The sequence below is a fragment of the Pan troglodytes genome, chromosome 8 (assembly GCF_028858775.2).
Source record: "Pan troglodytes isolate AG18354 chromosome 8, NHGRI_mPanTro3-v2.0_pri, whole genome shotgun sequence".
Classification (NCBI taxonomy): domain Eukaryota; kingdom Metazoa; phylum Chordata; class Mammalia; order Primates; family Hominidae; genus Pan; species Pan troglodytes.
In genome coordinates this window covers 108363835-108388399 of record NC_072406.2, presented here as the reverse complement: position 1 = coordinate 108388399, position 24565 = coordinate 108363835, and the positions used below count along the sequence as shown (strand labels likewise).

Here is a 24565-nt window from a genome sequence, read left to right as displayed (position 1 = left end):
CCTTCTCCTCTGTCTCCTCCTCCTCCGCTTCTTCCTTCTCCTCCTCCTCTTCCTCCACCTCCTTCTCCTCTTCTGTCTTCTCCTCTTTCCCCACTGTCTTCAGCCAGATCTTGGGTCTGCAACAGGAGAGGTAACTGAGGGCTCTTTACTTTGTCCCGCTGTGTATTCTGACCCAGGAGAAGACTGGTTCCCTTGATAAATGTTGGAAACATGTACTTTATTCCACAAGGGTGAGCAGGGCATTCTCGATGGCTGCAGAAAAGTGTGTCCAGGTACAAAAGGTCCCTTCCCTCCCATTTTCTTCCTCTCTGACCCTGGACTGCGGGCTGCTCTTTAAACAACAGATAAATCAGCATTTTTCAGATTAGGCAGAAGGAAATATAAAGTCTTCCAGGAGGGAAGTAGAGTTCTCTGAATAGGTTCAGCCCCTACAGGTATGGCTCCCTCCTCCCAGCCTCACCCCACCTGTCTGAGCTTGAGATGGTCTCGTGTCTGGCGTGTCACTGGGTGTGATGAGCAAGAGGTGGACAGGACAGAAAGAGGCAAATGCAAGGAGGGGAATGGCATTCTGCTTTTAGGACTTCAGAATGGCCTGATGTAGGAATTGCATTGTTGTGAAACTGTTAGATTTGTTCTCATCTGACTTTTGGGTACATCCTGGTTTGTTTGAAAGCATCTGGCTATCGGCAAGGTAACTCCTGACTCTATCAGGCAATAAGGAGGCTGCACATCTGACGATGGAGTTCATCTCCCCTTTCCTGAGTCATCCATCCCTACCCCCAGATGAACAGAGAATTGCCCATCCCATTTTAAATAGAGCTCCAGAAAAAGAGAGACTCTAATTCTCTGAGTAAACTATTACCACCATGCCACTGAAAACCTGATATTTATTTTTAAACGTATTGCCCGCATCGGGGGTTAAGAAAAAGCACAAAAATGCCATTTTTATATAATGGTTCTATAAGTAGAAAAAGCTTATCCATGACTTTATGCAAATAAGCAGAAAGTCTCCAAGAGAGGTTCAGATGGACTTGATTACTGCTTTTCCTTCAGCCCAGGAAGTTCCCAGTTATAGCATGCACCTGCTGGAAACAGACTATATGTGTTTGGGACAAACAGGAAGTAGTGACCAGCCAGAAACTTGTCCTAACCTGGTTACAAATCTGATTGTAAAAGAAAGCAGCTGGAAAGAAATTTGCCTGCCCAATAGGTTTCATTATTAAAGTTTACACAAAGTGGAGTAATCACCAAGCTGGCTGGCTATCCAGATCACATGATTATGTAGAAACATGAAACTTGACTATGTGCTCGGGCAAGTTTTACTTCTCCCTAGAGCAGGGGTGTTTGCCAGCAGCCTGCACTCTCAGAAATCAGACTTGAGTGGCCGGAACCCTTGAGACCAGAGGCTTACCATGCTGCTCCCTAGGAGGGCCAGGAACTGCTGACGTGACCACTGGACAGTTATTCGTGTCTCTTACAATTACCAAACAGAATGGACAAGCTTAATAAAATAACCGTCCCCGCCAGTCAGAAGTTGAGGTAAGATTTTCCCCATCCAATACCCTTCTTCATCTCCTTTTTTTACCCCCAATGCTCTTATGGCATCTCAGAAATACTGAAATCCTGGAATGCTTTGCTAGTTTCCAGTGGGTGGCACTTACTATAGGGAACTGGACTGAGCTTTTAGGGAAAGCATTGGGTGGCACTTGCTATAGGGAAGTGGACTGAGTTCTTAAAGAAATGTGTAGGAACAAGAGAGACTTGCTTTAGCTGCCTCTTACAATAAAGTGTAAAGCTCTGGAAAGATAATAAAACAAATGCCAAGGGCTTAGATTCTACTGAAGGTCAACTTTTAGAATCTGAATGCAACCAACTTTTCTAAGGAAGGGTTTCTCTAAACTGAGTCCTCACCCATTTTATTGCAGGTTACTATTTAATTTTAAGGATAGCTGTAATCATTTGTTATTCATTGTTTTATTGTCTCATTTATTTTGTGGGTGTATATGACAAGTGTGTTTGGGGGGATTAGATCTGTCTTTCCAATGCCCTCATGTCAATGTAACGATATCTATAACAAGCCTCTCAAAAAGAATAAACCAGAAGGCCCATGGGCGTGAGTCAAGGAGCTATGGAAAAGACAACTTCCCCAAATTTTGCTTTTGAAGGTCTTCTTTTTGTCTCATTGTAAGGGCATCATGGCTTTCAGAGACTGGAACTTTTAAAGTTCTGGGAGTGCGGGTTTTTTTCACATTTTTTAACAGTCTTTTTTTTTTATTATACTTTTAAGTTCTGGGGTACATGTGCAGAAGGTGCAGGTTTGTTACATAGGTATACACGTCCCATGGTGGTTTGCTGCACCCATCGACCTGTCATCTACATTAGGTATTTCTCCTAATTCTCTCCCTCCCCTAGTCCCCTACCTTGACAGGCCCCAGTGTGTGATGTTCCCCTCTGTTCAGGGAGTGTTTTCTATTCTGACTACATATTGGAACTTAGCCAAATGTTCAGGGGGTGATGTGACACATGTAGCAGACAAGTAATCACAGATAACAATGAGCCAGAGAATTGAAGCTTTTGAGACAATATTTAAGAGAAAGTCTGGAATTGGCAGAGGGACAACCCTTCACAGTAGAATACAGGTCTTATGCCTAGGAGGTGCTTGGTAAAAGGTAATGTGAAATGCATCAATGATCTGGGATCAGTAGGCAACATCAGCTGTGTTCAACCATTTCAAGAACATGCTGTTGAGTGCTGCTGTGTGATCAGCACGGACGGGACAAGAAGGCACCTCATTCTTGCCCTTGGTCTCAAATAGCTACACCCTCATAAGGGGCGGGGGTGATACAATGGAAGCTGTAAGCAACAGAAGGAATGTAAGAAGAGACTTAGAGTAGCAGGAGGAGGTTTCATAGAGAAGATACTTTTAAGAGGTAGGCTTTGAGAGGTGGGTAAAATTATAAAATACTGGAGAATTGGAGGAAACATGTTATGTGCTGGGAGGGAGGAAATACAGAGGCTGTCACTCAAAGCTTAACACAAGTACGGTCCATTTGTGGGATGGTGAGGAGAGTTTTCTGTCCAGCGGAAACTAAAGAGTAGGGAATGTGGGACCTGAAGGTCCTGGTATGATTGGACAAATAAGGTGGGTCCAGGTTGCAAAGGATGGTGAGTGCCCTGACCATAGGGAGTTGGAGAACAGGTTATGCTGTTAGCTGTTAGCAATGTCATGACAGTAGGCTTAAAGGAGCCTGGTAGGATGCGTTGGAGTGGGAGGGACACTGGAGGCAGGGATCTGGTGGGAGGGAGGAGCGCTTAAGTAACCCAAGCATCCAGGGTTGTAGGCCTGGACTTGGGACATGGCAGTGAGAAGGAAGAGGGAAAGAGAGGGCAGAAAGACATGGCAAAGAAACTAACTAGGCACCTTCCTCTGAATGAACAGGAGGATTCCAAATGTTTTTTTTTTTTTTTCCAGACATATTCCATAATGTAGAACTGTACAGAAACACATTCTCTTTCAGGGAATCCAGATGGGAATTTAAGTAAAGGTGCTAGAACTTAAATCATTTTATGATTCCTCCCTTTGGGACAAAGTCCACCTTGATCACAGAGTAGTTGATGGGCAATATACAACCATAGATTATGGGATAGAAAACCAAAATTATACCATGGATAATCATACACTACACTCATCTGCTTACATAAAAGTAACTTTTTTTCCACTTGATTACTCAGTTGTCTTTATAGAATCATCCTGTTGTGGTAAAATGTACTGTTGACGCGGAACTTTTCAAAGAAATGAAATTGTAAACTCAATGGGCTCGAAGCACCATCTTAACTCTTTTCCATAATTAGATAGATGGGATGGTGAGGAGTCAATAGATGAAATATTTGCCTCCTGTGATTTGTGTCCTCTGTCCTGACTGGTTGACATCAATTCTGAAGGTTGATTAACCATGTAATTATTTGGCACCAGATGACCATAAAAGTGGACAGTTATGTTTATACTCTTAGGCTTAGGTGAGAATTTGCTCAAATTCTTAGCCACAAAAATAGAAGGACAGTGAGTGTCCATCCAAAGGACTGAAAGGAATGACCTTGATCCAGGGAGTATATTCCCAGGACCGAAAAGAGAGTGGAGCAGAAGGAATTACTAGGAGGAGAGGGGAAGCAGAGTCATCCAAGGAAAGGAGGGCATGCAGGATTGGAAGGAGACAAGGAATTCTCAAAATGAAGAAGAAAGGGAATGTTCTGGATGAACCCAGTGGGGATGGGTCATCACCTTGAGAGTTTCTGCTGTATAAGAATAGAGATAGGTGAGATGGCTAAGTTGCTTGTGACCACAGAGAGGTGTGAGCACAGATTCTCATGTTTTTGCTCCCACCGAGGCCTGCTAAAGTAGGCTTCTCTGTTAGTAGGAGTCCATAGACACTTAGGGTCTTTTAGTTGATTCCTAGCCATGATTTTCCCTTAATTGTATAAGGTAAAGATATGATCAGAAACCTGGCTAGAGCTGGGTTTCAATCGTTCCACAGTAAACATTCCTATGATCATAAAAATTTCACCTTTCTAGGGGAACATTTCAAAATTTACAATCCTGAATCACTTTGCAAATATCCCTTTTCAAATTAGTAAAACTAACTTGAAAATGAAATGTTTAGTTTTTAATAACCTCCCAATTGATTCATCATCTGTGCTTGTGTATTTTTCTTTGTAGCATAAACAAACACATACCTGCTCATTTTTACAACTAGAAAAGGTCTTTGACACAAGTGTGGTCAAATCGGGTCTCCCCAGTTATCTTATTGATTAAAGAGTATGGCATTTTTCCATTAGAAAAATCAAGATTTGTGTGATTTTAGGCAAGATTGCCTAATCTCCTTGGTTTCCTCACCTGTAAGATAAAGATAATAATAACCGTACCAATGTTGTAGGGCTATTGTAAGGTTTAAATAAATTTTTCTGTGAAGCAACTGGCACATAGTGATTATAGGACTTTTAAAATAGTAGCTATTAATATCATTACTGTTGTTATTCTAATTCTATAGTTGTGTAATTGATTTTCTGAAAATAAACAGGGACTTTCCATTGATCCCTAATAAGTTTCATGTTGGTTCCATTTCTTCTTTCTGACTATTTTGACTATTTTGTCTATTGATTCTGACATCTGTGACACTTGGCTTTGCATGGACTGCAGATGTGACAAACATTCCTTCTCTGCGTTCATCTAAGTGACTAATAATGTTAAGCATGACAGAACCCTGCCGTGGGTGTCTGGGTCTTCCTGGTAGGGGTCTCACTGAGACCTTATCTAATGGATTCTGAGACATGCCTTCTCTTCTCAGGGTTTGGAGTTTTCAACTGGAGTTTTTACTTCCTTGATTTTTCTGGTTCAGTTCTTCAGAAACAAATTCACCTTCTTTTCACCTTTCCACAACTAGCTGTCTCTCAGATCCTCCCTGTTTTGGTCGATGGTATCCTCGTCAGCCCTCACACTGACTCACCTTTCCCTCTCCACCTCAGCTGACACCCACTCACCTACCACACCCTGCAGGTTTTCTTTATGGCTCTTCCATATATGGCTTTTCTTTCCTTTTCTTCCACAACATCCCGGATAGGTTATTAGCTCCCCCATGTCCCCTATGTTTGTTTGATTCAAACTACAAAATGAGAACATTTCCCAAAGTCCCTCTCAGCTCTGATGCTGTGATCCTTTAAGCACAGAGACCACATTTGACATATGTTACATTCTCAAAGGCTACCATTTTATCTCAGGACTCTCAGGAAATATTTCTTGATATGTTTAGAAGGACCATGCCATTGGGGCCCAACAGGGCTGATTCTAATGGCCAGTTACTAGCTGAAGCCATTCAGTTTCTCTACACCTCAGTTTTCCCAGCTGCCAAACGAAGCTAGAGATGCCTTCCTCACAGGCTTGTGTGAAGACCAAGTGAGACAACATGGACTGAAGTTCCCAGAAGAGTATTTGCCACTTAGTCAGTATACCAAGTCAATAAAAAGCAAACACAACCACCAGTACCTCAAACCACCCAAGCTGAGTGGCATTTGCTGTCTCTCTTGCTCTTCATATTTGTGGTTCCAACTCCTTTTAACTGGGGTGGCAAAGTTCAGGGGAGCTACAGGCAGGAGGCACAGCATCTAGTGGTGGAGATTAGATCCACTTCCTGGACAGTCTGGTTTCCCATCCCCTCACACTGCCTACCTGCCTCCCATTGGATGAGAAGCCACTTAACTGGACCATCTTGCAGCACACCAATGGATGGACTACCCAGAGCAGCTGAGAAGGGTTCTTTCTCCCTGTGGGCAAGCCACATGGGAGCCACGTTATCAGAAACTGGCTTAGTGCGAGTGGACTTCAGAGTCATCAGCCAAGAAAACTCAAGGCAACTTCCTCACCCACTCTGGGCATGGCTGTGCTAGGAAAACCCTAAACCAGAGTCCACATGTCCGAGGAACCTCTCTTCTGGACCCAATGATTGTGTACCATGGCTGAACAACACCTTCCTCTTCACACAACATGTTTCCAAATGGACTATGACACAATCGATTAGGTTTCCAAGGACCAAATCACAGTTATTTTCCAGCCCTGCCTCCTAGATTACTGGATTGAAAAGAACTGGGCTGGTGCCAAACTCTTCAGGCACGTATTTACAGACGATCTCTTGTTTTCTCCCTACAGGTGATTTAACCCCATCTGTTCTTGGGAGAATTTATCAGCTTGGTTCATTTTCAAAGAAGGTCTTACATGAGCAAGAAAAAAAGGGAGAGAAAAATTAAAGGATAGCTTGTTCTAGGGAAATTAAAACACTTCGCTTTCTTTGGCTTCTTAATAGATTCCACAGAAACATCCTTCCCCAGCCTCCCGCAAGACATAGCTGGATCATTTCAATCAATGGTTCTCCATCAGGGACAATTTTGTCCCCTAGGGAACATTTGGTTGTCACAACTGGGGAGTGTTACAGACACTAGTAGTTAGTCCCCAAGGATGCCGCTAAACATCCTACATTGTACAGGGCAGTCTCCACAACAAAGAATCATCTGGCCCAAAATGTCCCTATTGCCACTGTTGAGAAACCCTGATTCAGACTAAGTGAAATGTTCTCTTCAGAACAATAAGCAAATATTCATTTCTATTTGCTTATAGTGACGTGTATTTAAAGTTCAGAATAGGCAATACGTATCTTTGCCATTGTTGTGGTCTTTGCTCAGATCACACTGGGTTTCCTGCTGGGATGGTTTGGACGAGGGATTGCCTAGAGGAGGGGCAATAAATCCTTAGGCCTGCATTTCAATTTGATGTTCCTTTTAAGAAGCTGTGTCAAACAAAACTAGATCCCATGAACTATATGCACCATTGAGGTATAAGTTGCTTTCTCCTGGGTAGAAAAGTGAGAGCAGGAAAAGATTTCCGGACATAAGATCATCTTGGAATAAATAGTCTGTTTCTACTTCTTCAAGTAGACTGAGCAAATCTTGAGTGGAAATTCTTAATGTTGAGGTAAAAAGCATACTATGTGATAACACAGCCATTAAGAAGTTCAAGGGCTTGTGAGTCTGATCCAATGGCCAAATTCTGGCTGGGTGTAGAGAGTCATGCCTGTAATCCCAGCACTTTGGGAGGCTGAGGCAGGAGGATTGCTTGGAGCCAGAAGTTCAAGACCAGCCGGGTCAACATAATGAGACACCCATCTCTACAAAAATAAATAAATAAATAAGTCTGGTGTGGTGGCATGCGTCTGCAGTCCCAGCTACTTAGGAGGCTGAAATGGGAGGATCGCCCAGGAGGTTGAGGCTGCAACGAGCCAAGATCATGCCACTGCACTCCAGCCTGGTGAAAGAATGAGACCATGTCTCAAAAATAATAATAATAATAAGGCCAAATTCTGGACAGAGGTGCACACACTGTGCTTATCCTAGAGCAGAATATGTTGCCTAAGGACACTGGATAAAAGACAAAGCAGCTGGTGGAGGAGAGATGAAATGCGTTTGCTTGTCCATCCTTTGATCTTCTTGGTTATATATGAAGATTCTGTGGCAGTGTCCAAGAGGCATGTATTTGGAATAATCCTTCCATGAGCTGGGAGAGTTTCTGGAGCAGGATTCACCCTGTCTTGTCTGGTCTCCCTGTGGCCAGTATGTATATATTTTTTTGAAACCGATGGGTAGGTTTTAAGGGTTCAATCTTTTTCATTAAAGACTTTTTTCCAGCTCTATTAAGCATTTCTATGTCTCCCCGCCCCCCTCCAAAATAACTCTTTAAATTGGTTTCGATTGTATCTGGATCTCAGGAAACACTTTGTGTGATTGTTCTGCATATTAGGAATGATGAGAGGAGGTCTATGGGAAGGAGCCAGTGTCCTGGGCTCAGAAGAGCGCTGTCTGTTGTAATGTCAGATGCTCAAGGCTTTTGGGTAATCCTGCCTCCAGGCTTGCAGGGCTGTGGTGCTCTTGCCCACTGTAGACAGAGCCTCACTGAGGAGGCCTTTTAAGTCCACCTAACCAAGACTCCGTCTCTGCAGATTGGAGGTCAGAGAGGTACCGCTACTGCCTCCCATTGGACACCCTGTGTCTCTGGATTGGTGATTACATTCCATCAGGTCCCCCTTAAATCTCACAGACTTGGGGCCATTCTGCTTCTTGAGGGCGACCTTGCTTCTCTGTGTTTGCTCTGTCAGATGTTGAGGTTTAAGCGCTCAAAGGCAGCCTTAGTTTTTTCATTCCACGTTTATGCTGGGCTTCCTAGGCCCCTAGGAACCATGCACATTATTAGGAATTTAGAGTATGTTTCACCTGTTGCTCCAGAAATGGGCCTCACCTGCTGATGGGGTGGAATTCCAGCCCCTACCCAAGTCCCTGCTCCAGATCAAGAGAGCAGAGAACCCTGAAGTGTGATGCTGGCTGCCATCCTCTAGGTCCCACATGACCTCGGGGTTCCCCAGCACAGCTGTAGGGAAGCAGCTTTTGTGTTGGGCTGACACTGGACACTGGCGTTGGCTGCTGCGGTGGAAACCCTCTCTCAGGAGGTTGCTCCTCTTCACTGTGTGTTGAGCCTCCTCATTACTGGCGTATTTGTCTCCATCCAGCAATGAGCAAGAAAGTCTGACTTCACCTCCTTCCTCCCTGTGCTTTGTTCCAAAAAGAAAAGAGCCCTCCCCACAAGCCCCTCCTCCTCCTTATTTCACCACCTTTTCCTACCTGTCCTGCCTTCACCTCCCTTCTGAAAGGGAGTCCGCCGGAAGCTACACCTGCAGCCTTATTTTTTAACCTGATGTTTTCACAACCCTTTTGCAGCACTGTGGTCTAGGCCTCCAAACAGACCATTTCCCTCAGCCCAGCATGGCTATTTCAATGCTTATTTCAAAAGCAAGACAAAGAAGCCAGCTTGAGGGACATGTGGTGACTGTTTGCTGAGCCACACTTCTCTGTTGGCCAGTTTCCTAAGGAAGGCTCTCATTACCCCAGGAGCATCCCTGCCTCCCATGCTGGCTGGGGGCCCCAGACCTACTCCAGATTCCCTTCCTTCACACATTGTAGGGAACACGCAGCACAGGTCCCTAGCTTCCTGGGCGTGTGGCCATACAGTCGCACAGGGTCCTGTGCTTGGAGCTTGTGCCTGGTTTAATGCTCTGCTGTTGCAGTCCTGAAATTCTTAACAATTTCGACCAAGGGGCCCTGCATTTTCATTTTACACTGGGCCCCAGAAATTATGCAGCCAGTGCTGGTCGGGGGTTCCATGAGGACTCGGGCCTTGCCTGCTTCTACAATGTGCAGAGACACAGGCTTCCATGGAGAAGCACAGAGATTCGCCTTGCGAGGACTGAAAGGACACCTCTCCAGCCCCTTTATTCCACAGGTGAGAAAGGTGAGGCCCAGAGAGGCCAGGTCACCTGTTCAAGCTCTAGACGACCCCTCCATGTCTGCCTGTGAAATTTACTGGCCAATGTGACATTCAGGCTTTGTTCTTCACTTTTCATAGACGTTTGTTTTAAAATTTAAAAAGCAGTCACTTACTAGTCAGAAAGCCTTCTGAGGATTCCTGCTGTCAGTATTTCAGACAATTGTGTGTTCCAGGCCCAAACTTGAATTCCACACTGACTCAGGTGTGTCTGGTATCCTACTGCTATATATTTTGCAAAAAATGCTCCCACAATCGTTCATGTAATCTGAGAGTGAGTTATAATTATGAAGAGCAGAGCTGGTCTTATATACAGACCAAGCACACAGCACCAACGTGGTATTTTAAGAGGTGCCCTTGGAAGGTGTTCTTGTCTTACTGAAAAGAAAGAATCAGGCAGACGTGGATTTGAACATTTGCTCTGCACTTACCAGCTTGTGGTCTTTGAGAAGATCACTTAATCCCTTTTAGCCTCAGGTTTTTCATCTGAAAAATGGGAATAATAATATCTCAATAATATATAACATAAAGCAGGGGTATTAGAACAGTACCTCTGTATACCGGAGAGTAAGAGCTCAATGAATGCCCCCTTCCTCCTGGTCTGTGCTTCCCTGGTGCCCTGGATTGTGTTGTTAGAGAGGCATCTACTTGGGATATGGCAGTGTCTCAATGTTCTGGTTCAAAATTAAACATCATTAAGTGTAATAGGTTCAGGCACTGAGTCATCTGTCACTAGCACCCACGCAGGACTCATATATCTGATAACCAACTCAGACCAAGGGGGCAGAGAGCTCTCCTACCCACTTACAGAGGTGGTTCAATCAACAGCCTAGCTGGATAAATGGATCATTGTTCAGGAACATGGTGATAAGGAGGGAAAGGCCAGAGGTGGGAGACCACACCTAAGTAAAGGGGAGTTCCCCAGAGGGAGGCTATGACCAAGGGTGCTTGGAGTAGAAGACAAGAAAGTCTGAGCTCGTACCTAGAGTGAAATGACCCCCAGCCCCATTCCATTTTTTACCCCTTCATTTTACAATCTTACTTGGTTCAAAGTATAAAAACTTCATTATGAAAAATAATTTTTTAAGCATAAAAAGTGTATTAATGTCCCTACTCAATATTGAACATACTAGGAAGGAAAGAGTATTTCATTGTAGTGCAAATAACTATGAGAATCACATACAAACATGAGAACTATAATTTCAAAAAAGAAAATGGCAAATGTAATACAAAATCATTGAGAAAAATGAACTCTCTACATATATATGATTGTTTTGGCTTTTAGATGATCTTTACAGCCTGTTCAAGGTCAGAGTTCTCTTTTTTACCATGGCAGGACTTCAGATTTCACATCATCTTCATACTCGAAGATCATCACAGTTGCCAAACCGATCTTAGATGATTGGGCTTAATATACCCGATGCTACCTATTAGGGTAAATTCTATTAACAACCTCTTAGCATGATGAAAACAAAAGCTATTCATGAAAATACCTCAAAAGTAAATTATTTTGAAAATCTGCTTTAAAATTGCTAATGACTGCTTCATGGGTCTGGGGTTTTATTTAGGGGTGATGAAAATATTCTGGAACTAGGCAGTGGTGGTGATTGCACAATATTGTGAATTTACTAAATGCCACTGAGTTGTACAATTTGAAATGGGTGAAATGGTGAATTTTACACTATGTATGTTGTACCACAATTTAAAAATTGATAATTAAACAATTTCCTATATTTACCATAAACGAGTGTATTTTGGGGACCCATGATTATATATTTTTTTGACCCACTAGATATTGTTGGCCAGGCACAGTAGCTCATACCTATAATCCCAGTACTTTGGGAGGCCGACGTGGACAAAGCCCTTGAGCTCAGGAGTTTGAGACCAGTCTGGGCAACATGGCGAAACCCTGTCTCTACAAAAAATACAAAAAATTAGCTGGGCATGATGGCACATGCCTGTAGTTCCAGCTACTCAGGAGGCTGAGGTGGGAGGATCACTTGAGCCAGGGAGGTTGAGGCTTTAGTGAGCCGAGATAACGCCACTATACCCCAGCCTGGGTAACAGAGTTAGACCCTGTCTCAAAAAAAAAAAAAAAAAAAAAAAAAAAAGATGAGACCCTGTCTCAAAAAAAAAAAAAAAGATATTGTTTCAAAGTTTTTATTTAAATGTATTATTGACAAACATTTGTAGATGCTTTTAATGAATTACAATTCTTCCTTTCACCCCTACCCCTACATACAAGACATTCCCAATATCTTTGTTTTCTCAGAGCTAAGAAGAATTTAACTGGGTCAAACTTCTTCAATATATGAGTTCTTGAATGCCATCCCTCAAAATCACTCTTTACTTCCTGAAAATATCTTTGCTTTTACCTGCAGAAATGGATGCCAGGACAAGTAGATGACAATACTATATATATCATGCCATATAGATATAGCCAAAGTTCCTTTTTCCCCCATTAAGTTAATTTTTAAAAGAACATATTCAAATTCTTAAGACACTTTTATTTTCTGGAATTATGTAGAATTGCATTTTCAGAAACATGACTAGAACTACTTCTCAGTCGCTTGGTTTTACAAACCTATTGGCAGCTGGTTCGATTTAAGAGACGTCAGTTTTGCATTTTTATGCTGGTAGAGGACAGACAGTGAACACATGCACGGTGCAGCTGTCAGCACCTCATCAGAACAATGAGCACATCAGAGTCAGACACAGTGAAGGGACTAAATGACATGACCTCTTAGTGTTCTTCCAAACCCAAGAGTCTGTGTCATCTATGAACACGGGAGTCTCCCTTAACTTTTTTGGTTTTTGCAATCTGCTTTTATGTAGTTTTATGAGGAAGTTTTCCTTTATTCAAGACCTCTGCCAGGTGGGTGGTGAGAGCAGAGTCCAGCAAGCATTCCAATGTGCTAAAGGAAAGAGAAGTGTTGTATCCCTGGAGGCCCCAAGGACCACTGGCCCCTAAAGTCAGAGAGGGGAAGGGCCATGCCAATTTCAGCTGTCAAATCAAGTGACAAAGCTTCTAAGAACTTCTTAAGGCAGGTATAGCATCATTTCCTTGCCATCTCATCAGTCTCAGGGTGGTGTGCCTGATGCATAACTGCCTCTGATAGGGTAAGTCCTACCAGTGTTTTTGAAGGACACAGGGTATTAGTGGAATCATCCCTACTCCTGCTTGTGCCAAGTCAGCCCAATTTCTGACTGCTTATAACCAAGCTCAGCCGTTCAGACATGCCAAAGACTACCACAAAATATTTGCAGATCTCAGTAGGAAAAAAAAGAAACAAGCAAAAAAAAAAAAAAAAAAAAAAAAAAAAAAGGTAGGGTGTGAACTGTTTGGAGAAACTTATAAATTACTTTATACGGTTAATAAGTGGATAGTAAGAAACAGCCCTGGCAGCAAGATGCTTGTGTGTAAGGGAACACAGCCCCTCCACTCCAGGACCCTCAGGGGGCCTTTCTGCCTCGGGTGTTGAGAAAGGATGCATGGATTATGGTGGCGTCCTTCCAGTTGCTCTGTTCAGCCACCCTACTTCTGAGCACATTCCAGACCCCAGAGGGCCGCTACCGCATTCCCTCCTGCCTCCCACGTGCCTTACCCCCTCTCCTTCCCATTTCCCCTGCCATCTGTCCCTTCCTCTTTTTACTCTCCCTCTTCCTCCCAAAGTCTGAAACAGGCCCTTAAGAGCTGACGCTCCCCTCTAGCAAAATGTCTAACCTTGGGGACCCATAGCAAGGCAGGGGTGGGGGCACATGTGTCACAGTAAAGATTACTGGGTTGGTAGAGGGAATGGGTGCTGTCTCCAGGGACAGAGAGGAAGGTATCCAGAGAGGCACGTAGGTGCTGAAGCCAGTCGCCTGCCCTGGTGAGGGGCCAAGTTGAAACAAGTTAGCCTGTATCATCCAGAGTGGGTTGAGAGCATAGGCTCTGGAATCAGACCTGATTTTGAATTCCAGCTCTATCACTTATTTGCTGTAGGATCTGGGCAAATTATTTAACCTCTCTGAGTCAAATTTTCTCATCTATAAAAACAGGGATAACTACAACTATGTGAATATATTAATGCCATTGAACTGGATACTTAAAAATGGTTAAGATGGTAAATTTTTTGTTATGTGTTTTTTATCACAATATAAACATGGGGATAATAGGACCTCTCTCACAGGGTAGTTGTGAGGGTTAATGAGATAATGCACACAAAGTACCTAGCACGTAGTACATGCTCAATAAATGCTGGCTTTTACCGTTATTGATTTTCCAAGTCTGATCACTGGCATGCATGACGCTTCTTTCAGCAATGGCTTACAGGGCTTGTACTATAATCACAGCTCTGAACTATGGCATAAGAAGGTGGGGGTTACCTCTGGCCATGGAGGTACCCCCCACCTTCTCTAGCAGGGGGCTCAAGCCTTATGTGGAAGGGGAAGGAACAGGTATGACTAAAAGAGTTGGAGGAGTCCTCAACTAAATTAATCTCAGGGCAATCACAAAATTTCTCTGGAATTTAATTTCCTCCCTTGGCATAAGAGGAGGTTGACCCAGGATATTCCCAAAGTGTCTCTCACTTCCAAATTTCTGTGACTACCTTAATTGTAGGCAAAATTCAGAGTCAGCTGTATAGTCTGAGACACTCATGATCTCTGATCTCTTTGGGCTTCAGTATCTGCATCTGTGAAATGGAGGAGAAGGCCACTAACTCGACCTTGAGGGGCTTGTTCACATTATCACACCATGGAAGGGACTGCCAAAGCTGTCAAAACTCTGCCAGCTCCACCATGAGCTCACTCTCCAGAAGGAAGCAGCCTGCAGTGCTGAATTCGCAAATCTAAATATAATTCCTGTTATTTCATAGCAAGGCCAGGCTGGAGGAAGTGAGCATTAGGAAGCCGGTGCCAGAAATGGACAAAGCTTTAGAAAGAGTGGAGGGGGAGAAGTTGTCATAGGAGTCCTGCTGCCTGCAAGTAGCAGGATAGTCACTAAAAAGTATCATGCTGCTTCAAAACGATGGGTTGGTGGCTGAAAACTTCAGCTTTAAGACAGAAGTGACCTGAGAGGAGGATGTTTTGTGTGAATCAGAGAATTCTCCAGTCTGCCTATATCTGTCCCCTGGCTTCACATAGGCCAAAAGGTTTCTGTCATGTGATAAGGTGGTGAAAGGGGCCCCTTTCCTGCATTACAAGAGGGTCGGGTTTGTGTTCAGGTTAGCTCTGTGGCCTGCGTGTGCCATGCCCAGTGTGTACACACTGAATATTTGTGGAATAAAACAAAACGAGTCATGTATAAAACAGCAAATCATGACATTAAATTTTAAGGGGTAACCCTCATTAATAAATTGATACAAATAGTATTTAATATAATATTTTAAAAATCAAAATGAATGCCCAGAAATCCATGATGAAGAAACTACTGGAATTTTAGATGAAGACAGAATCAGTCCTGCTGATTTACTTTGTCTCAGGCTCCAGTATGGCCAACATGGCACTTTGTCTCAGTAATGTCCTCTTTGAGAGTTGTTGGTCCTTTCGCACAGCTGAGGTCCACAGGGCACTCCTAGTGTTATTCCATTGCCTTTGGTACCACACTGTCATGAGCTCGAGGCTTGGGCCTGGCACAGTTGCCTCCATACTGGTGTCCCAGCCACCACTGTCCCGGGCCGAGGTCCTCCTCCATTCTTCCACCCTCATCATGACACACCCCGAGGAAAGGTCTCCAAGGGCTTCCAGCAGGAAGCCTGTAACCCCCCATCTCCTTGGCCTAACAGGTCCCTTGACTATCTGTCTCTGCTCCCAGCGGTCTCATCCTTGTCTTGTAAACATCCTCTCAACACCTACTTTCCTGCCACTCTCAGCTGCTCACTGGACCCGAAACATCTCAGACAGTTTCACCTCTGAGCCTTTGCACTTGCTGTTCCTGATACCTGGCTGCTGTTCCTCACCCTTTTGATGTGACTAGAGATGTGAGATGAAGAGTCAAAGAGAGAGAGAAAGGGTTAAAGAACATTCAGAAGTTTCAAGCCTGAAGATCCAAGGATGCCAGCTTATAAACTCCATTTGCTTCTTCTTCTTCTTCTTTTTTTTTTTTTTCTGAGATGGAGTCTTACTCTGTCGCCCAGGCTGGAGTGCAGTGGTGCAATCTTGTCTCACTGCAACCTCTGCCTCCCGGGTTCAAGTGATTCTCAGGCCTCAGCCTCCCAAGTAGCTGGGATTACAGGCACATGCCACCACTGCCAGCCGATTTTTCTATTTTTAGTAGAGCAAGGGTTTCACCATGTTGGCCAGGCTGGTTTTGAACTCCTGACCTCAAGTGATCCACCCTCCTTGGCTTCCCAAAGTGCTGGGATTACAGGCATGAGCCACCATGCCCGGCCCTTTTTCTTTTTCTTATTGTCAGTTTTCAATTTTCTATCATATAGCTGTTTTAAAATTTAGTAACAAAAATAAAATATACTATATTAGTAGCATCTTAAAAAGAAACCCAGAGTCAATTATATTAAACACCTAAAAAAGGAGGAAGTCAACTAGAGAATCAGCAGACCTAATGATGAACATTAATTTATTTATTTTTAAATTAAATGCATTTAAGTGTATTTAAATTTTAAGTTTAAAAAAGTGTTTTTAAAAATCCATTCATAGTAAAAAGTATTCATGGATGCATTTTTGTTTCTATATATGCCAAGGAAAACATTACAGAGATTTCTACTCCAAATTGATTTTAGAAACATATAAATTGGAGATACCAGGTCAATTGCACCAGCACAGATGTTCTAAGGATACCCAAGTATACGTGGATAAAGCAAAGGGCTGAGCCAGCAGCCCCCAGGGGTTCTTGCAGTACTTGAACTCCTGACCTCAAGTGATCCACCCTCCTCAGCCTCCCAAAGTGCTGGGATTACAAGCATGAACCACTACGACTGGCCCTTTTCCTTTTTCTTATTGGCAGTGTTCAGTTTTCTATCATCGAGCTGTTTTAAAATTTAGTAACAAAAATAAAATTTCTATATGGGCTTGGAGCTCAGGGTGAGACTGAGTGACTGAGCCATGACAAAAAGCTCAGGCTTGATTCAGTAGATACCAGGGAGCTGCTGCACTCTTGAGGAAGGAGTGATCTGTTGAAATCCAGGTTTTAGAAACATTTGCTGAAAGAGGCCCTAACAAGCCCTCACAGCATGGATGGGAGGGCCCTGCTGCCAGCTGCTGCATTTTCCTGTTGTAAAGGGGAAAGTGTAGGCTTAGATCTTGGCTCAGAGAGGAGGACCAGCCTATGAACACTGAAAGGATGAAACTCAAGAACTGGTCCTGAGGTTAAGATGTGGGGGATGAAGAAGGAAGGATTTATTTGTTCTGTTTATTTACAAAGAGTCACTTTCACCTGAGACACTCTTTAATCCATTCCTACATGCAGATTAAACAGGGATTTTCTCTGATTAGCAATACTTTGCATTCCACCCTTTCTGAAAGACAAATGAAAAAAAAAATCCTGAAACCTGCCTATCATTGTCCTCTGTGACAGCACTAAAGAGCTACAAGGAAAACAAGATGTTTTATGATCTTCTTATTTCTACTAAACTTTTTTAAAAAGCACTTCTTACAGATAATATCATCTGTTAAATCATCTCCTGTATTTAATAAAAATTATTGGCAAAGTGTTTTTGTCAAATATGTAATTTCTTGGACACCTCTGGTGATCTGGCCGAAATATCTGCATGCAGCTGCCCTCCCCGTGCCCTCTTGGCCCTGGAAGAGCTCGCTGTCCTTAAACTCCATCCTTCCTGAACTTGTTTATCCTTCTATGTGCCTGGGGCTGTTCTCAGTCTGCAGATACCCTTCTGTGGATTCTTACTATGGATTCCTCTCCTTGTGCTCTCTTGGACAGACGATCTTCCCTGGGGTATGTACAAAGTTCTCCTATCCTGATAACACTGTCAGTGGTTCTTAACCTTGGCTGCACATTGGATCCCCTGAGAGTCAATGACTCTGGTTTAAATGGTCGGGGGCAAGGCCTGGGTGTCAAGATTATTAAAAGTCCCCTAAGTGATTCTAATGTGCAGCCAAAGTCAAGACGATTTCTTTAACCTACCTTTTCATCCAAGAAGGAGATGTAGAAAGACTGCCAATTGATGTAAGGTCTAAACTTCAATTCATAAAAGACTCACTGAAGAGCCAGGTGTGGTGGCTCATGCCTGTAATCCCAGCAATTTGGGAGGCCGAGGTGGGCGGATTACCTGAGGTCAGAAGTTTGAGACCAGCCTGGCCAACACGGTGAAACCCTGTCTCTACTAAAAATACAAAAGTTAGCCAGGCGTGGTGGCAGGCGCCTGTAATCCCAGCTACTCGGGAGGCTGAGGTAGGAGAATCGCTTGAACCTGGGAGGCGGAGGTTGCAGTGAGCTGAGATGGCGCTATTGCACTCCAGCCTGGGGGACAAGAGCGAGACTTCATCTCAAAAAAAAAAAAAAAGACTCATTGAAGAAGGCTGGGCTGTATACAGTCAGCTCCTGGGGTTAGAGTCCTGCTGTGACACCAGGCTGCCTGGGAAGAGAAGGCAGGCAGGCTGGAAGCATCACTGTGCCCGACTTGTATTAATCTGAGTCCAGGTAAAGGTGAATGCCCGGCCATTGGCAACCACAGCCGATTCCTTCTGCTGTCTTCCCCTTGTTGAAAGCAGACGTCATACCATTGACTAAAATTCCATTGCCAGTGTCCCTTTCCTGGGGAGAATGCCTGGGTAAGCCTTTGGCCACTCATTATGGAGAAAAGAGTAAGATTTGTTGTTAAAGCTATTCCAGGCTATGGTGGATGGGGGAAGATACTCTGGAGGTTGGGAAGTCGTCTCTTTTGCTCTTTCCATTTAAATTTAGCCTAGAAGGGGATAAACCTGGCCTAATCCTTTTTTTTTTCCTTTTTTTTTTTTTGAGACAGAGTCTTGCTCTGTCGCCCAGGCTGGAGTGCAGTGGCGCGATCTTGGCTCACTGCAAGCTCCACCTCCTGGGTCCACGCCATTCTCCTGCCTCAGCCTCCCGAGTAGCTGGGACTACAGGCGCCCGCCACCATGCCCGGCTAATTTTTTTTTTTTTGTATTTTTAGTAGAGATGGGGTTTCACCGTGTTAGCCAAGATGGTCTCGATCTCCTGACCTCATGATCGGCCCGCCTCGGCCTCCCAAAGTGCTGGGATTACAGGCGTGAGCCACCGCACCCAGCCTGGCCTAATCCTTTAAAAATGGCTCTCAACCTTCTGTGTGCATAAGAGTCACCAGGCCTAGAAAATTTGTTAAAAAGCAGATTGCTGGGCTCTATCTGGAATTTTTATTCTATTGATATGGTTTAGGGTCCAGTGATCTGAATTTCTAACAAATAAATACAGGCAATCTTTAGACCTTACTCTAGAAAACACTGTTTCAGAGGGTGATCTGGAAGAGAGGCTGGGTTTCAAGAAACAAGAGGGAACCTGAGATTGTCCCCTCCCTCCCTGCCCCTGAGGTCCAAGCCTCTTGATCCCAGGCTCCCAGAAGCAAGGCATTCGGCACTTATTCTCACACAGCCTTTGCTTCTCCTGGTCTCAGATTGCCATGTGGTCTGGTCATCTCTCTGCTCCCTCAAGCTGAGGGGTCCTGATTCACTGCTTCTTGTCACGCCTACTTGGATCAGAGTTTCAGCTATTTAAAAGCTCCTCAGTTTGCAGAGTAAGGAAAGATGCAGATAAAGCCTAAGGATGGTGCTCGCTTATGAAAATATTCACAATATAGTAAGTGGAACACACAGATTTCAAAATGTCAAGAGTGATCTTAGTTGTGTAAAATCTGTACATCTTATGCATGGGTAGTAAAAATTGGAAGGCTGTTCAATGGGAATCCTTCTAGAAGATTCCTCTATTCAACCTGCAGCACAGGGACCAACAACCAGGAGGCCCCGGGAAGACAGGAAACATCACAGTACCAAGCCTGAGGCCTGCCTGCCACATCCTCATTTTCTTACATCCTTTTTCTAGGTTGGAGTCTTTGCAGGATGAGTGACAGCAAAGACAGCCTATCCCCCACCAACAGGGATGAGGTCGAGTCTTAGTGCCACCGCCACTGCATTCTGTTAGTCACTTAGAGCACCATATTATAATAGCAATGGCAAAATGGTCCCGACCATGGCACTCTGCTCCAAGAAGGGCCAGTCCCTTTTCCATTGTCACGCAAGGAGAGGGGCATGTTCTGCCTGCAGTCACTTCATCTCCATTCTACAGTTTTGCAAACTGTGGCTCAAGAAGAAAGTACATGACTATAAAATAAATTAAAATATATAGGCAGAGGTTAGTCTGAATTCATACAGAGAAAAGTCAACAGTCCTGCAAAGAAGCTGCAGACTGAAAAGCACACACCCAAATTATGCTTCCAATTGACCACCCAATTTATTTGTCCGAAACTTTGCACTTGAGTTAATGAGAATTTAGTTTTTCCCCCATACAGGTATTTGCTTTACTTGGGCACAACTAAAAGGCCCACAATAGAAAAAGGCATGATCTATCATAGTCATGCACAAAGGATGGTCTCCCAACTGGTAGCATCAGCACCACCTGGGAATTTGTTAGAAATGCAGGAGCTGGGCATGGTGGCTCATGCCTGTAATCCCAGCACTTTGGGAGGCCGGAGCAGGCAGATCACGAGGTCAGGAGTTCAAGACCAGCCTGGCCAACATAATGAAACCCCGTCTCTACTAAAAATACAAAAAATTAGCCCGGCATGGTGGCAGGTCCCTGTATTCTCAGCTACTCAGGAGGCTGAGGCAGGAGAATCGCTTGAATCTGGGAGGTGGAGGTTGCAGTGAGCCGAGATCACGCCATTGCACCCCAGCCTGGGCAACAAGAGTGAGACTCCGTCTCAAAATAATAATAATAATAATAATAATAATAATAATAATAATAAAAACATAAATGCAGATTTTCTGACGCACCACAGACAACCCAATGAGAATCTCCAGGGGTGAGGCCCAGCCAGTTGTGGTCCAATAGCCCTCTTGAGATCTATCGGATTCTAAAGTAAGGCACTTTAAAGGGAAGAAACTGCTGTAACTTTCAAATGGTGACTTTTCTACTCTCAGTGCTTCCTGGAATTTAAATCTCTCAAGATTCAGACTTACCCAGGGTCACACTACTACAGTGTGACTAAGTTACGTGTCTTAATTCAAAAGCTTGAAAATTAAAAACAAAAGAGAGAATATAAAATTTGATTTGGTTTACACAAATATTATAATTATTTATATGACCTGCTCACCATTTTTAAATACCAAAATGCCATACTGCTTAAAGTTACAATACTTATATATTTTAAAACATGTATTAGATAAGCTTTGTTCTTCATTTTATTTTGTTACATGAGCATGGCTCTCTCTCTATAACTTTAGAAGATTAGGACATTGTGACCTTATTATCCATCTCCCCACCATGGAAGGATATCTCTGAATGAGATAATCAAAGTGAAGCTGTTTTATGCCTTACCTATCTTTACCTACACACAACTCATCTCAGTAAAGGGATTGCTGTTTGAATCCAGAACAACCCCTCCTGGAACAGACCAGTTGTGCATTCTTTTGCTATGGCATGTGCTATAAGTTGTAATAAGGAGCAAAAAGCACTCCAAAATGAAATGGCCAATACTAGAGAGCAGCAGAGCTGTGCATCACCAGATGCATGGACAGTTGACATAATGAGCTAACAGCATCACAGCAAATCTTGGTTTTGGGTCACTATGTCTTCCCAGATCACAGAAGTTTGGCAGTTGTAACAAAGCAGTCTATAGACATCAGAATTTGTGTGAACGAGATACAGAGAGAGAAGAAAACTTTAAAATATAAAAAGTGTAATTTATCTAGGGTGACTATAGTTAACTATAATTTATTGTATATTTCAAAATAGCTAGACGAAAAGATTTGGAATGTGTTCAGCACAAAGAAATGATAAATGTTTGAGGTGAGGTGATGGGTTTCCCAATTACCCTTATTTGATCATTACACATTGTATGCATGTATCAAAATATCACATGCATCCATAAATATCTACTGCTATTATGCATCAACTTTAAAAAGTATAGTTTATGTAACACTTCAGTAACTTACTGTAATTATATAGTTACATAGTATAATTGTTATTGTTATAATAATACACAATAAAAAGTAATTAGGAAATGCCAAGAAGCACCAAATGCCAAATTGAGCAAATGACAAAATTGCATCCAATTCTTTTGCAACATTTTGCATCTGTTTATTTACATCCACAGCAAAATCACTTATGCAAATTGGCCCCTGGTTCCCTATTACTCTGCCTGTGTCCCATTTTTGACACATTTCTGATAGGATTCTTCACTGCTGCCTCATTTTGCTCCTCAACCTGGTTAAGCATTAACTTAGCCTAAAGATACTCCATTCAGTTACAGTCAGCTTACAACCAGAGCTGCCCTCTGCCCTCCATATGAAATTATTGAATTTCCTTGCAATCAATCCACTTCAACCTCTCTCTCTCTCTCTTTCTCTCTTCCTCTCTTCCTCTCTCTCTCTCTCTCTCCCCCTCTCTCTCTCTCTCCCCCTCTCTCTCTGTCTGTCTCTCAATCTCTCTTTCTCCCCACTGCCAGACCCCTTATTTTCATTTCCTTCTTTCCTCTATCTCGAAGTTTCTCTACAGTTCCTCAAGAAAAGGAGAAAAGGGTTTGGCATAGAGTATATGTGAACAAATTCTAGAAAACTGTAGAGTTCTGAGGCAACTCAAGGGCCCATCTGAGGGACCCTCTGTGTGTCTCTCAACCATCCTTTTCTCTTTGCTACTGAGCCCATAATATGTGCCTGGCTCTTTGCTGAGCTCTTACACTTGTATCATCAGTGTGCCCGGCCTCCCTAGCTAGGGAGTATAAAATATGGTCTCATTTCCTTTGTTACTCAAATTACAATGACTTGGCACCAGACCCCTGACACATACATTTGAACGTGGGTCCCTCAGTGGGTCCCTCCCTTATGTAGGTAATTCTCCAAGATGCAGCCATACGGCTGTCCCAAAAGAAGTTTCTCCTATCCTTCTACTTCACACTCCAGCCTGTCCTCCCTCCACCCTTCCATGCCAGTGGAACACTCTCTTCCTCAAGGCCCAGCTGAGGCCGGGCTGCAGCTACTACAAGATCTTACTGAAGATTCAGGGACAGCAGAGAGGGATTATGTGGTTGAAAATAGCTAGCGATGGCTCTGGCTATGGCTTTTCTCAGAGCAGAGGCCCAGACCCAGCCTCAGATTCAGGGCTACCACCCCCCGCCATCGCCCAAACCCCCACCACTGAAAATCCCTCAGGTTTGTCTGTGCTCTTCAGCACTCTAGCGCCTAACAGCCATCAGCCCTAGAAGGAGACAGATCTCCCCAAAATCCGCAGCCCAAGTTCCCATTTTACGTTTGAGCAATCTCCCTTTTCCCAATTCCCTATCCTGTAAATTTCACTCCACTCCCTAAGTGCTAGAGGGCCTGCCCTCAATAGAGCAGATCCGGCAGATCACCAGCATCGCTGCATTGTTTAGCTTTAAATTAACACTTGGTAGAGGACACCCACAGGCCCGCCCAGGCAGAGGTCTTCTGAGAAGCTGTCCTCTTACCCTCTAAACTGCTCCACTGCTGCACCAAAAAGTAACCCTTCCGCCGCAGGGGCATTCTAAATTCACAAAGGGCCAAGGTAGTATTTCTCCCAGATGTCCTCAACCAACAGTTTCCTAGACCTATGCTAAACTATTTCTATTACCTAACCCAAGGCCTAGCTCCCAGAGTCAGAGAAATCTGCTTTCAGGATTGTGGGGAAATCACCATTTCCTACAAGAACAATAGCTGTGTACAGTTCATTATCTAAAGGGTCCAGTCGAATAGTTTTCTCAGAACAAAGGAAGCATTTACCTGAAAGGTGAATTAAAACGTCCTACTCTTTCAGGGAAGAACCACGTGAAATTTTGTTATACATTTTTTAAGTCAGAAAATTATTATGAGGAAAACATAACTGGCCCTATCCTCCCATTATAATATTTTTCTCCATATTTGTATATAACACAGATAATACAAATGATATCTACACATGCTATAAAAATTCAAATATTTTAAAACATCATAAAGTAATAATCCCCTTTTTAGAAAGTAGAAGTTCCAGGCAACAATATAGATGTATATTCCTCTTTTTTTTAGGGGTCTGTGGCATTCCATTGCATGGATCTATCATAATTTATTTAACTAGTTCCCTTTTAATGATTAATGAGCATTGGGTTGTTTTCAGAGTTATGGTTGTGGGGAGGGCAGAAGAAGCAGGGAGAAGATTAGAGAGTTCTTACACATCATGTTGCAATAAACATGCTTATATGTATATACTGATATCATTTTGTGACCATTTTCATAAGACCAATTCTTAGCAGTCCAATTGCTGGGTCAAAAGTCATGGACGTTTTAAATCTTGACAGATTTGATTGTAACAATTTACTTTCTCAACATTGGATATTATCACACTTGTTATGTTTTGCCAGTCTGATAGGCAAAAAGACATCTCACTGTTGTTTAGATTTAGATTTGTTTAAATATAAGTGATGTTCAATATCTTTTCATTGGTCTATTGACCACTTGTATTTGTTTTCTGTTAGCTGTGTGTTCATATCTTTT

The 24565-nt window shown here is 43.3% G+C and overlaps 1 protein-coding gene across 3 annotated transcripts in view; it reads left to right on the top strand.

The window, feature by feature from the left end:
- The first annotated feature begins 1040 nt into the window (after positions 1–1040).
- BLNK (B cell linker) overlaps positions 1041–24565 on the top strand; it is an 80238-nt gene continuing 56713 nt past the window's right edge. The window contains exon 1 of one of the 3 annotated variants that reach the window (XM_001159266.6): positions 1041–1539. In XM_001159266.6, the coding sequence (XP_001159266.1) occupies positions 1493–1539 (47 nt within the window). In that variant the 5' untranslated portion in view covers positions 1041–1492. Of the gene's footprint in view, positions 1540–17726; positions 17808–24565 lie in introns of those variants that run through there. The other 2 variants (XM_001159213.6, XM_009459031.5) reach the window with 2 other exon arrangements.